The sequence below is a fragment of the Neoarius graeffei genome, chromosome 6 (assembly GCF_027579695.1).
Source record: "Neoarius graeffei isolate fNeoGra1 chromosome 6, fNeoGra1.pri, whole genome shotgun sequence".
In the NCBI taxonomy this organism is placed as follows: Eukaryota; Metazoa; Chordata; class Actinopteri; order Siluriformes; family Ariidae; genus Neoarius; species Neoarius graeffei.
Genome location: NC_083574.1, coordinates 66544615 through 66562700, shown reverse-complemented (window position 1 = coordinate 66562700; position 18086 = coordinate 66544615). Strand labels below are relative to the sequence as shown.

The window sequence follows — 18086 nt, the reverse complement described above, 5'->3', positions numbered from 1 at the left end:
CCACCATTTGGACCTGGACAGTAATGAATCCATTGCCTAAAAACTCCTCACTGGTGGTGCACACACATACCCAGGCTTTTGTCTCACATCTCAGATGCGTGTGCATTATATAATGAAAATGTGATAGGTCACAGAAGCAGAGGTGCAAGGGCCCCTCCTTGCCACTTGCGGCTATATTTCTAATTAGGGTTTGTACTATGTCATGTTCAAATGCTGTACTGGTACCCTTTAGGGAGGACAGTACTTTTATGTTCACGTTCAGAACTTGTAGAGATGTTTTTTTTTTTCATTATCTCAGAATTGCCCGTTGGGCGCCTTAGGATTCTTGCATAATAATTATTGTTTTTTTCCCCTAATTTTCATCCAAATATTGTAGTAAATGGTATTCACATGATAAGCAAAAAGTTTTCCAGTAAGTGGCTGAGGCAAATGTGTCATTCTTATATTGCTCCCTCTGCAAAACAAAAATGGTTCATTAAATTTGGAAACATCAATTGGAAATCTGTTTGGAATATTAATAATAGATATTGTATGACTCACAAAGTAAAAAGTTACATTTTAGATTATTCATTTATTTTATCCAACTAAATGGATTATGCAAAGATTTAAAAAAAATGCATTGATCCTAATTGTATGTGATTCTGCTATTTCTTTTGAATCTTATTTTATACGGAAATTATATTCATAAATGTAAATAGAAAATGCCCCCACCAAGTATACAATTCAAAATAGAACCCTATTTTGATACCCTACATTGACTGAAATACAACAAAGTTGTCAAGATTTTCAATCGACTAAGATCCTTGAGTGCTGTTTAATATTATATAAATATATGTATGTGCATAGCTTTTTTTTTCTTATATTCTCTGATATTTTTTCAAACATTTTCTTATGTTTGTCAAAGGGTCTTCCCAGGCAGTCTCCCATCCTAATACTAACCAAACCCTTAAAGTGCATATCACGGGTAAATTCAGGAGCAAGATCAATGTAATTCTCCTATTTTACAACCCCGATTCCAAAAAAGTTGGGACAAAGTATAAATTGTAAATAAAATCGGAATGCAATAATTTACAAATCTCAAAAACTGATATTGTATTCACAATAGAACATAAACAACATATCAAATGTTGAAAGTGAGACATTTTGGAATTTCATGCCAAATATTGGCTCATTTGAAATTTCATGACAGCAACACATCTCAAAAAAGTTGGGACAGGGGCAATAAGAGGCTGGAAAAGTTAAAGGTACAAAAAAGGAACAGCTGGAGGACCAAATTGCAACTCATTAGGTCAATTGGCAATAGGTCATTAACATGACTGTGTATAAAAAGAGCATCTTAGAGGGTAAAGCATCTCAGAAGTAAACACTTTGCTTATGAGATGAGATGGTTAACATAACCATCTCACATTCAGTCTAGAGTAATTTCATGACAGCAACACATCTCAAAAAAGTTGGGACAGGGGCAATAAGAGGCTGGAAAAGTTAAAGGTACAAAAAACGAACAGTTGGAGTAAAGTAAGAGTCAAAATGTTATTAGGTTATTACCGGTCTCCTAGAACGTAATCACCGTCCACTCAAAACCTGTCGATCAACACAAACATATTGGATCTGCCGTTTTCTGATCCCAGTGAAGCACCGTAAAGCCAGAAGCAGCAGCTGTACAAACGCGAAGTCATCCATTATTGTTGTTGTTGCTTCGATGTTCGCGCCAAGATTTATGCAAACGCAGCAACATAACTGATGTATACAGTGACGTAATGATGTGGCTCCCCTTAGCACCCCGAGCTATGGAAAAGCAAACTGGTTCTCAGCTGGCTCGCAAGTTGAACGAGTTGTGAACCAGCACCAGCACTGGCCCCGAACCAGCCCTGGAACTGATTTGGTGGAAAAGGGGTAATAGTGTCCCAAATCCAGTTACAGGTTTGTCGTACACCTTTCAAGTAGAATAAATACGGTGGTGCTTGAAAGTTTGTGAACCCTTTAGAATTTTCTATATTTCTGCATAAATATGACCTAAAACAACATCAGATATTCACACAAGTCCTAAAAGTAGATAAAGAGAACTCAGGTAAACAAATGAGACAAAATTATTATACTTGGTCATTTATTTATTGAGGAAATTGATCCAGTATTACATATCTGTGAGTGGCAAAAGTACAACCCCGATTCCAAAAAAGTTGGGACAAAGTACAAATTGTAAATAAAAACGGAATGCAATAATTTACAAATCTCAAAAACTGATATTGTATTCACAATAGAACATAGACAACATATAAAATGTCAAAAATGAGACATTTTGAAATTTCATGCCAAATATTGGCTCATTTGAAATTTCATGACAGCAACACATCTCAAAAAAGTTGGGACGGGGCAGTAAGAGGCTGGAAAAGTTAAAGGTACAAAAAAAGAACAGCTGGAGGACCAAATTGCAACTCATTAGGTCAATTGGCAATAGGTCATTAACATGACTGGGTATAAAAAGAGCATCTTGGAGTGGCAGCGGCTCTCAGAAGTAAAGATGGGAAGAGGATCACCAATCCCCTTAATTCTGTGCCTACAAACAGTGGAGCAATATCAGAAAGGAGTTCGACAGTGTAAAACTGCAATGAGTTTGAACATATCATCATCTACAGTGCATAAGATCATCAAAAGATTCAGAGAATCTGGAAGAATGTCTGTGCGTAAGGGTCAAGGCCGGAAAACCATACTGGGTGCCCGTGATCTTCGGGCCCTTAGACGGCACTGCATCACATACAGGCATGCTTCTGTATTGGAAATCACAAAATGGGCTCAGGAATATTTCCAGAGAACATTATCTGTGAACACAATTCACTGTACCATCCGCCGTTGCCAGCTAAAACTCTATAGTTCAAAGAAGAAGCCATATCTAAACATGATCCAGAAGCACAGACGTCTTCTCTGGGCCAAGGTTCATTTAAAATGGACTGTGGCAAAGTGGAAAACTGTTCTGTGGTCAGACAAATCAAAATTTGAAGTTCTTTATTGAAATCAGGGACGCCATGTCATTCTGACTAAAGAGGAGAAGGACGACCCAAGTTGTTATCAGCGCTCAGTTCAGAAGCCTGCATCTCTGATGGTACGGGGTTGCATTAGTGCGTGTGGCATGGGCAGCTTACACATCTGGAAAGACACCATCAATGCTGAAAGGTATATCCAGGTTCTAGGGCAACATATGCTCCCATCCAGACGATGTCTCTTTCAGGGAAGACCTTGCATTTTCCAACATGACAATGCCAAACCACATACTGCATCAATTACAGCATCATGGCTGCGTAGAAGAAGGGTCCGGGTACTGAACTGGCCAGCCTGCAGTCCAGATCTTTCACCCATAGAAAACATTTGTCACATCATAAAACGGAAGATATGACAAAAAAGACCTAAGACAGTTGAGCAACTAGAATCCTACATTAGACAAGAATGGGTTAACATTCCTATCCCTCAACTTGAGCAACTTTTCTCCTCAGTCCCCAGACATTTACAGACTGTTGTAAAGAGAAAAGGGGATGTCTCACAGTGGTAAACATGGCCTTGTCCCAACTTTTTTGAGATGTGTTGTTGTCATGAAATTTAAAATCACCTAATTTTTCTCTTTAAATGTTACATTTTCTCAGTTTAAACATTTAATATGTCATCTATGTTCTATTCTGAATAAAATATGGAATTTTGAAACTTCTACATCATTGTATTCCGTTTTTATTTACAATTTGTACTTTGTCCCAACTTTTTTGGAATTGGGGTTGTATGTGAACCTTTGCTTTCAGTATCTGGTGCAGCAATAACTGCAACTAAACATTTCCAGGAACTGTTGATCAGTCCTGCACACCGGCTTGGAGGAATTTTAGCCCATTCCTCCGTACAGAACAGCTTCAACTCTGGGATGTTTGTGGGTTTCCTCACATGAACTGCTCGCTTCAGGTCCTTCCACAACATTTTGATGGGATTAAGGTCAGGACTTTGACATGGCCATTCCAAAACATTAACTTTATTCTTCTTTAATCATTCTTTGGTAGAACGACTTGTGTGCTTAGGGTCGTTGTCTTACTGCATGACCCACCTTCTCTTGAGATTCAGTTCATGGACAGATGTCCTGATATTGTCCTTTAGAATTCACTGGTATGATTCAGAATTCATTGTTCCATCAATGATGGCAAGCCGTCCTGGCCCAGATGCAGCAAACCAGGCCCAAACCATGATACTACCACCACCATGTTTCACAGATGGGATAAGGTTCTTATGCTGAAATGCAGTGTTTTTCCTTTCTCCAAACGCTTCTCATTTAAAGCAAAAAGTTCTATTTTGGTCTCATCTGTCCACAAAACATTTTTCCAACAGCCTTCTGGCTTGTCCATGTGATCTTTAGCAAACTACAGATGAGCAGCAATGTTCTTTTGGGAGATCAATGGCTCCTTGCAACCCTGCCATGCACACCATTGTTGTTCAGTGTTCTCCTGATAGTGGACTCATGAACATTAGCCAATGTGAGAGAGGCCTTCAGCTGCTTAGAAGTTACCCTGGGGTCCTTTGTGACCTCACCAACTATTACATGCCTTGCTCTTGGAGTGATATTTGTTGGTCGACCACTCCTGGGGAGGGTAACAATGGTCTTGAATTTCCTCCATTTGTACACAATCTGTCTGACTGTGGATTGATGGAGTCCAAACTCTTTAGAGATGGTTTTCTAACCTTTTCCAGCCTGATGAGCATCAACAACGCTTTTTCTGAGGTCCTCAGAAATCTCCTTTGTTCGTGACATGATACACTTCCACAAACACGTGTTGTGAAGATCAGACTTTGATAGAGCCCTGTTCTTTAAATGAAACAGGGTGCCCACTCACACCTGATTGTCATCCCATTGATTGAAAACACCTGACTCTAATTTCACGTTCAAATTAACTGCTAATCCTAGAGGTTTACATACTTTTGCCACTCACAGATATGTAATATTGGATCATTTTCCTCAATAAATAAATGACCAAGTATAATATTTTTCTCATTTGTTTAACTGGGTTCTCTTTATCTACTTTTAGGACTTGTGAAAATCTGATGTTGTTTTAGGTCATATTTATGCAGAAATATAGAAAATTCTAAAGGGTTCACAAACTTTCAAGCACCACTGTGTATATACACACACACACATAAAATTCTAAAGGGTTCACAAACTTTTTCAAGCACCACTGTACATTTGTGGGTAAATTAAGAACAACAAACCTTTATTTTTGTCACGTTCCTCCTTTGCATTTAACCCCTCCGTGTACACGCACGTGCGCTCACACAGCATGCATGTGCGGTATGTACATTTGTACACAAATACATTTGTGGTTAAATTATATGGATCTGTGATGCCTACTGGAAGAGAAGAGCAGGGAGGATTGAGTTTGTTGACACCCAATACTAAAACTTCTATCGTCCTAGCAACCATCGCAAAGACGAATGCAAAGCCCAGAAATTCCTACTTACCCAGGCAAAAAAGATACAGGCTTTATCTTGTCGTGGTTTGATTCCCAGATCTTTAACCCAGCCATATATAAAAAGTTGTATGCCTCCATGCTCTTCCAGGTTTTCATCTATTTGCCCATGTAGAACGATGTCTACAGTAGCAGGTAGTTTGAGATGTCGGGGAACTCAACGGATGAATAATTTTCCAACTCATCTCATTATCATCTCATTATCTCTAGCAGCTTTATCCTTCTACAGGGTTGCAGGCAAGCTGGAGCCTATCCCAGCTGACTACGGGCGAAAGACGGGGTACACCCTGGACAAGTCGCCAGGTCATCACAGGGCTGACACATAGACACAGACAACCATTCACACTCACATTCACACCTATGGTCAGTTTAGAGTCACCAGTTAACCTAACCTGCATGTCTTTGGACTGTGGGGGAAACCAGAGCACCCGGAGGAAACCCACGCGGACACGGGGAGAACATGCAAACTCCACACAGAAAGGCCCTCGCCGGTCATGGGGCTCGAACCCGGACCTTCTTGCTGTGAGGCGACAGCGCTAACCACTACACCACCGTGCCGCCTTTCCAACTCATAATGAATGAATTAATAACTTTTTATTTAAACATAAGTTGATCAGCAGAGCTGGTGGGGTTGTGTGTGTACAGATGCAAATAATTATGAATACAAAAGACTAAAAATAAACACAGTCTTAAAAAAACAACAACCTTAAGATCTGTTGATTATCTGTTAATTATCTTCACATTAATAGTATGCATAACTATTGTCTTTGTATTTAGTTCCAGCTACAATAGGATCAAAATGTATTCTACTTATGTCAAATTTCGCTAGTAAGTTTTTCTTTCATCGGAAAAATCCTTCTTTGTTAGTGTATATGGATCTATCCCATTGAGTGTTCCTATATCCACTTCTTTTGAGTGTACTTCTTGGTTTTAATAACTTGCTTGTTTGCTGAACACAAACATGGCAATAAGTTCCTGTGTTTATGGACCAGACTCCACTTTTGGATCATTAATCCATTCTGACTGAGAATGCCCTGCATGCATGGTTTGGCTTCTGGCACGTCCATACAGTTTTAAATACAATACCTATGACTCAATTTGTTGTTATTGCATTTATTTAATTCCTGGGCTCCCATCTGTGACAGGGAGTGATATTGCATCCCATTAATACACTTTACAACAGATTATTAGATTCTAATCGAATAGATGAGCCAAAATAATTGGTCATCTTTTTTAATGGGCCCCGACTCGTTACAAGTATGAATAGATGGGCCTCGAAGCAGAAAAGGTTGAGAACTCCTGGTCGGGCCAGTCCTCAGGTAACCGCGAGAGTTTGACTCTCTACGCGCACCTGTATTGCTCACTGAGCTGTCTAAATAATCTGGAGAGCTCAGGCTCGTCAGAGTGAAGCCATCTGGCCGCCATCTTACCACTCCCGTCGCGCGTATTTGGCTTGTGTGTTTATCGTTGTATTCGATCAAATTTGCCCCAAGAAAACCCACATTCCTTACACATCTTTATAGCGCTCCCTTCACGCTTATTGTTTTCCCCCCCTTTTCCAGTCCAGGCTCTGATCATTTTTTGAACGGCTTTTTTACTCCTATAATTACTTTTAGGGAGATTCTTTGTTTTCTCGTATAAAGTGTATCTCTTTCATTTCTTCCTTTTTCCTATCTATCTATCTATCTATCTATCTATCTATCTATCTATCTATCTATCTATCTATCTATCTATCTATTATACCAACACAAAGGCTGTACAATACTTCCTTTCTATTTAGGGCAGATATTGAAACAGGTTATTTTCTCACGTTATTTGCCATTTTCACTTCATTCTCACAGTCACGTCTTAACAGTATTTATTGGTCACATCGTTCACTGTCACAATATTCATGCAGCTTGCGACCAATAAATTCTGTTAAGACATGACTGTGAGAATGAAATGAAAATGGCAAATAACGTGAGAAAATAATCCTGTTTCAATAACTGCCCTAAATAGAAAAGAAATATTGTACAGCCTTTGTGTTGGTATAATAGATAGATAGAAAGGAAAAAGAAATATCTCATCTCATTATCTCTAGCCGCTTTATCCTTCTACAGGGTCGCAGGCAAGCTGGAGCCTATCCCAGCTGACTATGGGCGAAAGGCAGGGTACACCCTGGACAAGTCGCCAGGTCATCACAGGGCTGACACATAGACACAGACAACCATTCACACTCACATTCACACCTACGCTCAATTTAGAGTCACCAGTTAACCTAACCTGCATGTCTTTGGGGGAAACTGGAGCACCCGGAGGAAACCCACGTGGACACGGGGAGAACATGCAAACTCCGCACAGAAAGGCCCTCGCTGGCTACGGGGCTCGAACCCGGACCTTCTTGCTGTGAGGCGACAGCGCTAACCACTACACCACCGTGCCGCCAAAAAGAAATATCATCTCATCTCATCTCATTATCTCTAGCCGCTTTATCCTTCTACAGGGTCGCAGGCAAGCTGGAGCCTATCCCAGCTGACTACGGGCGAAAGGCGGGGTACACCCTGGACAAGTCGCCAGGTCATCACAGGGCTGACACATAGACACAGACAACCATTCACACTCACATTCACACCTACGGTCAATTTAGAGTCACCAGTTAACCTAACCTGCATGTCTTTGGACTGTGGGGGAAACCGGAGCACCCGGAGGAAACCCACGCGGACACGGGGAGAACATGCAAACTCCACACAGAAAGGCCCTCGCCGGCCCCGGGGCTCGAACCCAGGACCTTCTTGCTGTGAGGCGACAGCGCTAACCACTACACCACCGTGCCGCCCCAAAAAGAAATATATGAAAGAGAAAGATATAAGAGGAAAAACTGAAATAATCTCCATTGAAATACTTATAGTAGTGAAAGAGCTGCTAAAAAACGCTATAAAGATATGTAAAGAATGTCAGTAAAGTTGAGGAAATAAGATGAGGTAATGAAAGGGGGGGAAAGTCAGGATACTTTTCTTGGGGCAAATTTGATCGGATACGACGGTTTAACACATCGGCCAAATCCATGCGATGGGAGTGGTAAGATGGCGGCCAGATGGCTTCACTCGTCTCGACAGCGGGGAACAGGCGATGAGCTCTCCAGATTTTATCTAGAGCTCAGTGGTATTGCGGCGTGCCTCGCCAGATGGCAGTAGGTACCATTTTTATGAGGATCTCTGGTATGACCCGACCGTGAGTAAAAAGGCTCAGCGTTTTCAATCCGATGTGCATGTACGAGATGATTCGTTTGCAATGACGCACACCAACGCAATTGCGTACTGGGCACACATGCCTAAATTGTGGTCGAAGAATAATAGGAAAACATTAGTCAGGGGCATGGCTTTACTGTGAGAAAGTTTACTTCTGGAATGCAGAAAATATGCAAAAAAAAAAAAAAAGGATCTAGCTAAAGTGGCAAAGTGCAGGTTGATAAATAGCCTGCAGCTTCGCACCTGAGACACAATCCACAACTAAAGCTGTTTTTAATATTTCTAAGAATGGGTGGTCTTGCAAATATAATTTAATTATCTCTTTCTTTCTGTTTAAAAATATTTATACAGCTGTTCTGTAGGTAGCGGTAATGTACTAAGGTTGCAAACTGCCAGTAATTCAACAGAAGAAGCCACTGCACACTTGCTAGGTTGTTCCATTTACGTGTTCTCTGAAGGGTCCGATTTGGAAGGACTCGTCCGACCATGACAGTGAGAATCTCTCACTCACACACTGTGTGGATATAAATTTATATATAATCTCATTATCTCTAGCCGCTTTATCCTGTTCTACAGGGTCGCAGTATATATAAAAAAATATATATAATATATTTGGAAACACGTGATTGGTGGCTCTAAATATATATATATATATATATATATATATATATATATATATATATGTGTGTGTGTGTGTGTAAATAATAATCATGCTTCGGATACTGCGCATGCGTACTACAGACCGGACGTCCGGATTTTTCGTAGTTCCGGGAAAATCGGGGAACGACGTCTTTTCTGTGCGCGGCGTTGTCGGTTTTGCAAAATCACTATGGCGTCTGTGTTGAAAGAAACCGTTGGGTTGTATGAAACCTTGAAAGCCGAATGGAATAAGAAAAACTCCAATTTAAACAAATGCGGGGAAATACTGAGCAAGCTCAAGGTATTGTTTTTGACTCTGTGTTGAATGGGAGGCAAAAGTAAATAAAGTGAAAATGGAGATATAGTCACTGCGATGAAGGAGCGGGTGCTAGAAAGTTCGGTGTAATTACTTGTTCCTTCTAATTGAGTTTAATTAAGTAGCTTACGCTGTTTGTCAGTAGGAATTGTTCGATGTATTGTTTAACTATAGATTATTCTCGTGTGACTTTTTTCCCCCCACACCGTATAGGATAATTAATTATACTAATTGTATTATTTGTTCTCTCACTCTGTTTGTAGGCTAGCTAAACAAAACTAACGTTTCCTAAAAATGCAAGAAACAAAATTGCAGAGGGAGTCACGTTTTGGGTGATTTTTTTTATTTTGAACATTTTAATTGCTTCATTGTAGATTGCGCTTCTGGAATTGAATTTTTTACCAACCACTGGGACCAAACTCTCCAAACAACAGCTGATTTTAGCCCGTGAGTAACGTTGTGCGTTAAAGATCACCCTGAGTTTCATCATAGTTCTGCATCGTGACTGAAGTCATATTTTGTTTTGCAGGCGATGTACTGGAAATTGGAGCCTTATGGAGTATCCTGAAGAAAGACATCCCTTCCTTCGAACGATACATGGCTCAGCTGAAGTGTTATTATTTTGATTACAAGTAATTTATCATGCACAGATGTGGAAACTATGTAATAATAACTTGTACATTAACTCACCTGATTTAAGTTGTCAGCTAATTATTAGGAAATAAGCATGGAAATCTTTAATAATCTGTCTATTTGCACCTGAGTGAGAAGTCATGTGACAGCTATTCAGCTATTTACAGCCTGTTAGGATTGGGGTGTAAATAGTATTGTTGCCTACGGACATCTGGGTCTTTGGCTATTCAACTCTGGGTACAAATAGCTTTGTTGGCTCCTGGCACACGGGTGCAGATAGCGTCTGCCATATTACCTAATTGGGTATTTGAATTTTCACATTTCTAACAGGGTTTATAATCTATAATTATAGAAAACACGAGCAGTCATTACTGTGACTTCTAACTGGAGTGATATAAACGTCAGTTATATATGCACAAGTTACTTGTATTTTAGCAGGGAGGTTTTTGTACAGCTGAAATTTAATGTCTCCCAAGTTATCTAAACGTTGAACATCTGAATGTGCTTATTCTTAAGATGTGTAGTGCAAGTTGCGATTAATTAGGACTACATGATGACTTCATTGATTATGAAAAGAGAAGTTGTATTTTAGGATTAGTATGAGATACAATTTTGTATTTGTGGCTAGAGAATTTTTTTTTTTTGCCACAATATTAATGATTCCTGTTAGTTTAAAGGTTATAATAATGGTTGCATACAAAAAGGCAACAGTAACACCATACTCTTTTTGCATTATTATAATAGTATTATTGCAATAAAGTGTTTAATTTGGTGTTGGAGTAGTTATCAATTTTGCTTATGTATATTTGACCATGAAACAAAATATTAGTTACTTTTTAATTAAAAAAAAGTTTGTAATGCATATTCTTCTATTTGCCTTTCTACCTTGTACAGGGATGAGCTGCCAGAGTCGGCCTACATCCATCAACTGCTGGGTCTAAATTTGCTCTTCCTGCTCTCACAGAATAGAGTGTCTGAGTTTCACACAGAGCTGGAGAGGCTGAGTGCTAAAGACATCCAAACAAATGTCTACATCAGGCACCCTGTTTCATTAGAGCAGGTAAATGAAGCATCAACTTTAAAGGAACAGTCCACCGTATTTCCATAATGAAATATGCTCTTATCTGAATTGAGACGAGCTGCTCCGTACCTATCCGAGCTTTGCGCGACCTCCCAGTCAGTCAGACGCAGTCAGACACGCTGTCACTCTTGTTAGCAATGTACCTATCCGTACCTATCCGAGCTTTGCGCGACCTCCCAGTCAGTCAGACGCGTCAGTCAGTCTTACTGAGCAGCTAGGCTCAGTATGGCCAATGGTATTTTTTGGGGCTGTAGTTAGATGCGACCAAACTCTTCCGCGTTTTTCCTGTTTACATAGGTTTATATGACCAGTGATATGAAACAAGTTCAGTTACACAAATTGAAACGTAGCGATTTTCTATGCTATGGAAAGTCCGCACTATAATGACAGGCGTACTAACACCTTCTGCGCGCTTCGGCAGCGCATTGATCAATGCGCTGCCGAAGCGCGCAGAAGGTGTTAGTACGCCTGTCATTATAGTGCGGACTTTCCATAGCATAGAAAATCGCTACGTTTCAATTTGTGTAACTGAACTTGTTTCATATCACTGGTCATATAAACCTATGTAAACAGGAAAAACGCGGAAGAGTTTGGTCGCATCTAACTACAGCCCCAAAAAATACCGTTGGCCATACTGAGCCTAGCTACATTGCTAACAGGAGTGACGGCGCGTCTGACTGACTGGGAGGTCGCACAAAGCTCGGATAGGTACGGAGCAGCTCGTCTCAATTCAGATAAGAGCATGTTTCATTATGGAAATACGGTGGTCTGTTCCTTTAAGATGGCTTGCAGCTCACATTCTTACAAGTGTTCAATGCTGAATCTACATGCATAGGTTAATCTGAAGTGCAAATAAATCAGTTTAAGAGTAATTCTGTTGAGGTTTATAAACACCTGATCTGAAAATATGAAGACTCCTGGTTGATATGAGTGTCTGTAATTGGATTTCTTTCTAAATATTTGGTTTCTATGTACTCTGTATTGCCTCAATGCACACAGTGTCATCAGTGTATTTTTGCCTGTCTAGATGAATATTTATGGTTCCAGGATTATTTTTTGAGGGGGTGGGGTTAGCATTATTGGCAATAAACAGGTGAGACTTAACCTGTACATTTGTCAGTGCTATGCAATGCACTCTGCACAGCAGTTCTATCGTTTATCAATTTCTTTTGCATATATTTTTGCACACTCCTCACTATGCACATGCAGGATTGTGCATACGCAGTGATACAAAAGTGTAATCTGAGTGCACTTTTATCAGTCTTGGTGGTTTAAAAAAAAAAACTCTTGCTAAGCTCTCATTTTATTCCACTTATTGTTCACCATAACTACATGACTATGCTAAATTGCAGACAGGTGAGGCAAGCCCTCACATTGCACCACCAAGCGTGATGAGTGGCTCATTACTTGATCTGTTTTAGTATGCCGCCCTTCCCTTACTGAGAACATGACCAATTTTTCTCTTTTGGGCTCCCAGCCATGGCTGTGGCATCATTGGGATTCAAACTAGTGATCTCTGGATAATGGGGTGAATGATTTTCTGTTGCACCACTTGGGAGCTGTTCTAGAGTTGTTCAGCCACAGGTACATTTCAATGAGAAATTCTAGACAGATCTTGCAGTTTTTCAACCATCCTTAAGCTGAATAACAACATTTGACTTGCATGCCTTTATGGCTTACGCTGCAGTATATTTTCAGATATGGTGGCACAAAAGAGAAGAATGAGTTTTGCACATCTATTTCTGAGACAGAGGACTTGTAAAATGCCAAATAAATCAATTTTCATTATTGAAGTTCCTTTTTTAAGCCTTTTTTAAATAAATAAAGACCTTTTGATAATGTGTGCAACAAGCAGTGCCTCAAGCAGGCACCTGAGCTTTTTAAAGGGACTTTGTTTATATGGCATTTTCTTTGGCATTTTCAAATGATCATGCATGAGTAAAACAGTTTAGTGTGTGACATTCAGTGTCCATTGCATACAGCTACACATACAGTGGTGCTTGAAAGTTTGTGAACCCTTTAGAATTTTCTCTATTTCTGCATAAATATGACCTAAAACATCATCAGATTTTCACACAAGTCCTAAAAGTAGATAAAAAGAACCCAGTTAAATGAGACAAAAATATTATACTTGGTCATTTATTTATTGAGGAAGATGATCCAATATTACATATCTGTGAGTGGCAAAAGTATGTGAACCTTTGCTTTCAGTATCTGGTGTGACCACCTTGTGCAGCAATAACTGCAACTAAACATTTCTGGTAACTGTTGATCAGTCCTGCACAATGGCTTGGAGGAATTTTAGCCCATTCCTCCATACAGAACAGCTTCAACTCTGGGATGTTGGTGAGTTTCCTCACATGAACTGCTTGCTTCAGGTCCTTCCACAACATTTTGATTGGATTAAGGTCAGGACTTTGACTTGGCCATTCCAAAACATTAACTTTATTCTTCTTTAACCATTCTTTGGTAGAACGACTTGTGTGCTTAGGGCTGTTGTCTTGCTGCATGACCCACCTTCTCTTGAGATTCAGTTCATGGACAGATGTCCTGACATTTTTCCTTTAGAATTCACTGGTATAATGCAGAATTCATTGTTCCTTCAGTGATGGCAAGCTGTCCTGGCCCAGATGCAGCAAAACAGGCCCAAACCATGATACTACCACCACCATGTTTCACAGATGGGATAAGGTTCTTATGCTGGAATGCAGTGTTTTCCTTTCTCCAAACACAACACTTCTCATTTAAACCAAAAAGTTCTATTTTGGTCTCATCCATCCACAAAACACATTTTTCCAATAGCCTTCTGACTTGTCCACATGATCTTTAGCAAACTGCAGATGAGCAGCAATGTTCTTTGTGGAGAGCAGTGGCTTTCTCCTTGCAACCCTGCCATGCACACCATTGTTGTTCAGTGTTCTTCAGATGGTGGACTCATGAACAATAACATTAGCCAATGCCAGAGAGACCTTCAGTTGCTTAGAAGTTACCCTGGGGTCCTTTGTGACCTCACCGACTATTACATGCCTTGCTCTTGGAGTGATCTTTGTTGGTCAACCACTCCTGGGGAGGGTAACAATGGTCTTGAATTTCCTCCATTTGTATACAGTCTGTCTGACTGTGGATTGGTGGAGTCCAAACTCTTTAGAGATGGTTTTCTAACCTTTTCCAGCCTGATGAGCATCAACAACACTTTTTCTGAGGTCCTCAGAAATCTCTGTTGTTCGTGCCATGATACACTTCCACAAACATGTGTTGTGAAGATCAGACTTTGATAGATCCCTGTTCTTTAAATAAAACAGGGTCCCCACTTACACCTTATTGTCATCCCATTGATTGAAAACACCTAACACTAATTTCACCTTCAAATTAACTGCTAATCCTAGAGGTTCACATACTTTTGCCACTCACAGATATGCAATATTGGATCATCTTCCTCAATAAATAAATGACCAAGTATAATATTTTTCTCATTTGTTTAACTGGGTTCTCTTTATCTACTTTTAGGACTTGTGTGAAAATCTGATGTTTTAGACCATATTTATGCAGAAATATAGAAAATTCTAAAGAATTCACAAACTTTCAAGCACCACTGTTTATGCCTGTGCATACTGGTGGTCTTTCAGCACAAATTTAGACCTTGTTCTAGGAAAGCTTTGGAAACTGAGAGCCTTGATTATTGAATTACAATCAGTGTACGAGATGCAATAATGCCTTTTAATCTGAATGTTATAGTTGACTATATAAATAACCACTTGACTCCCACCCCAAAAACTTTTGATATTTCCTCTGTAGTACCTGATGGAGGGCAGCTACAACAAAGTTTTTCTTGCCAAAGGAAATATTCCTGCTGAGAGTTATACCTTCTTCATAGACATTCTTCTTGATACTATCCGGTATGTATTGCTGTGTCCACTGAACTTTATAATGATTCCCCCCTAGGAAGTTACCTAATTAGAAATAACTAAATCAGTGCAATAGTCATACTAACTTAGAACATGGAAAGTGCATGTATTGTTTTATTTTTACTGGTTACTGCAGTAATAAAGGCCATCCAAGTCAACCTTATTTATATTCAAATATATTTTCAGGCTTGATATTAGATTATGGTTACCTTCTTTCAGCCTTAGCAATTGCAGTACTGTGATGCTCACAGTATGACTGCTTCTATTGAGGTCTTTTGGAGTTGGATTAGGCATCTTACAGCAGGGACTTGGAGAATGTGAAGTCTCCTGAACTAGGATTAAAATAAAAGGACATTGCTATACAGGAATATGTATTGTCTGTTTCCAAATTATGCATGTTAGTTGTAGTTAATTTCCTTAAAGGCCTTAACATATATTTACTAAATGACTATAATAGCATAGCTGCCAACTACTACAAGTAAATCGTATTTATTACGATTTGTAGTTTTGATTACGAAAATACGAATTTACTACAATAAAATACGATTTTCCCAACTTTCGTGGGTCATTTTCAAAGTCTATCACCAGTGGGATTCGTATTTGATAAAACACCGCTTCGTTCCAAGCGGCAGATACTACGCCAAATTTCATTGGCTATTGCTTGTTCTCTCAGCCAATCAATGATGCTATTAGATCATCCATGGCACGCAGCTCAGTGTTGCCAGATTGGGCGGCTTCCCGCCCAACTGAGCGGTTTCAAGTGCATTTTGGCGGGTTTTGAACATATTTTGGGCTGGAAAACGTCAGCAATATCTGGCAACACTGGCGCTATCGTCTGGCCTTTGTTCACGAAGTTTCTGAACAAAGCATGGCGTTTCAAGCTTTTGTTATGAAGATGTAGCGTAGTACTAATCTCTAAAGAAAGCATGGCTAAGGGGAAGGGCCAGCGCTTCAAGGACTTGTACCGAGAGGAGTTTCCCTTCATTTCTAAGTCAAGTAAGGGCGATCATTACGCGTTTTGTGCTCCATGTTGGCGAGACATTTCTATCAGTCATGGCGGGCGTTCTGATATCGTAACACATGTGAAAACCTCCCTTCACAAGGAAAGCACGGACAATATTTCAAAGACTGCAAAACTAACGAAATGGGTGGCCACTTCGAATGAATGATTTGTAGTCATGTGAAGAAGCAAGTTTAAATTGACACTTTTTTGAGCTGTTTCACTTAGTATTTTTAGCTAATTTGCTTTGGGCTCAGCTTGTTTTTTATCTTTTGAAGTGCCATATTCATTGCCAATTTTCACATTTTGTTGTATATTTAATTTTGATGACAAAGTTCATAATTTTTTTGTATCAACTTTCATTGATGTAATATATTCTTAATTCCTTTTTGTTTGTGACTAATGAATGAATGGTGTTAGATATTGCAAAGTGTGTGGTGCAATAACATCAACTGTTGACCGAGTAAGCTCTAGTCTATTTCTCTGTGTACTTTGTCAAAAGTTATGTGCCAATTGCATTGTTTGAAGTTTTTGCCTGATTCACTGACTGTTTTCATACATTGTTGAAAAGAACTTTGCAAATTAATGTAAGATGATAGTTTAGTTTGTAGAATAAATTTTGTCAAACTATTTTGTGTGATTTTTCGGGATAGTTTTGCTAGAGAACTTTGGCGACCCCCCCCCCCCCCCCCCCCCCCAAAGACTCAGTACCCAACCTTGTATTACTATTTACAATTTCGGAATGTTGGCAGCTATGTAATAGAACTTCTGCTTTTTAAGTGACGAGATTGCAGGTTGCATAGAGAAGGCATATGAGCAGATCCAGTTCAATGAGGCGACAAGGGTGCTTTTCTTCTCTTCACCAAAAAAGATGACGGAGTATGCCAAGAAAGTATGTATATTGTGTGTATAAAAGGCTTCAACCTTGAAATTAGGGTGGGTTGGTTTGTGGGTTTTTTTTTTTTGTTGTTGTGTGTTTGTGGTGGGAGCGGGGTTTCAAAGGCTATTTTTGTTGCTGTTCTTACAAGTGTAGAAGACTTGTCCATGACGCTTGTTTTCTCCTGTAGAGAGGCTGGATGCAGAGCCCTGATTGTTACTACTCTTTCAGCCCTCAGCAACAGCGGACAGAGGAAGTAACTATTCCTTCAACAGAACTGGCCAAACAAGTCATTGAATATGCAAGACAGCTTGAAATGATTGTGTAACTTGGTTACATATGAACCCCTTAATTGCTTCCAACACACTTTACTTCAGATATTGTTCAAGTTAAATTGTGAATATAATTCATTGTGGACACAAAGTGTGTGTTGTGTGGAAAAGATACCCCAGGACTGGTGCTAGTAAGTACTGGGATGAGCTGGTGTAAGGGAATCAGTTCTTTGTGCCATTGTGGGGTGAAAAGCATGTCTTTTAATAAAGTTTTTGAGACCCTTTTTGCTCAGTTTTATCACTGAGGACAGAACCAATGAAACACCTTCTACAAGTTGACATTTGTTTTTCAGGTGAGGACTTCTGTTTCACTATAAATGCAAATATTAAGGCAGCAATGAAGGGAACATGGTTTTGACTGTGAATTATATTTTTTCATAAGCCAAAAACTTGTTGACCTGTTTGTTGTTGTCCTCTGAGTGTTGGCAGTAATATGGCACATTTAGATGCCCATACTTTTTTGTATCCTAGCAACTGAAAGAGGGTTGCTGTCAAAGTTTGCAGCTTCTTTTTAATTGGTTATTTCTTATACTCTTTAATGGGCTGAGCTATATTTGATTGGTGAATTTCAGAAAAAGAAAACTATCACT

At 39.5% G+C, this 18086-nt stretch overlaps 1 protein-coding gene across 1 annotated transcript; it reads left to right on the top strand.

Moving 5' to 3' along the window:
• Positions 1-9478: 9478 nt before the first annotated feature.
• Positions 9479-17720, top strand: psmd8 (proteasome 26S subunit, non-ATPase 8). The gene is made up of 7 exons (XM_060923999.1): positions 9479-9653; positions 10043-10115; positions 10198-10300; positions 11196-11361; positions 15178-15278; positions 17068-17179; positions 17355-17720. Exons 1-7 carry the CDS (start codon positions 9543-9545, stop codon positions 17490-17492), a joined length of 804 nt encoding a protein of 267 aa, XP_060779982.1. The 5' UTR covers positions 9479-9542; the 3' UTR covers positions 17493-17720.
• Positions 17721-18086: the final 366 nt, after the last annotated feature.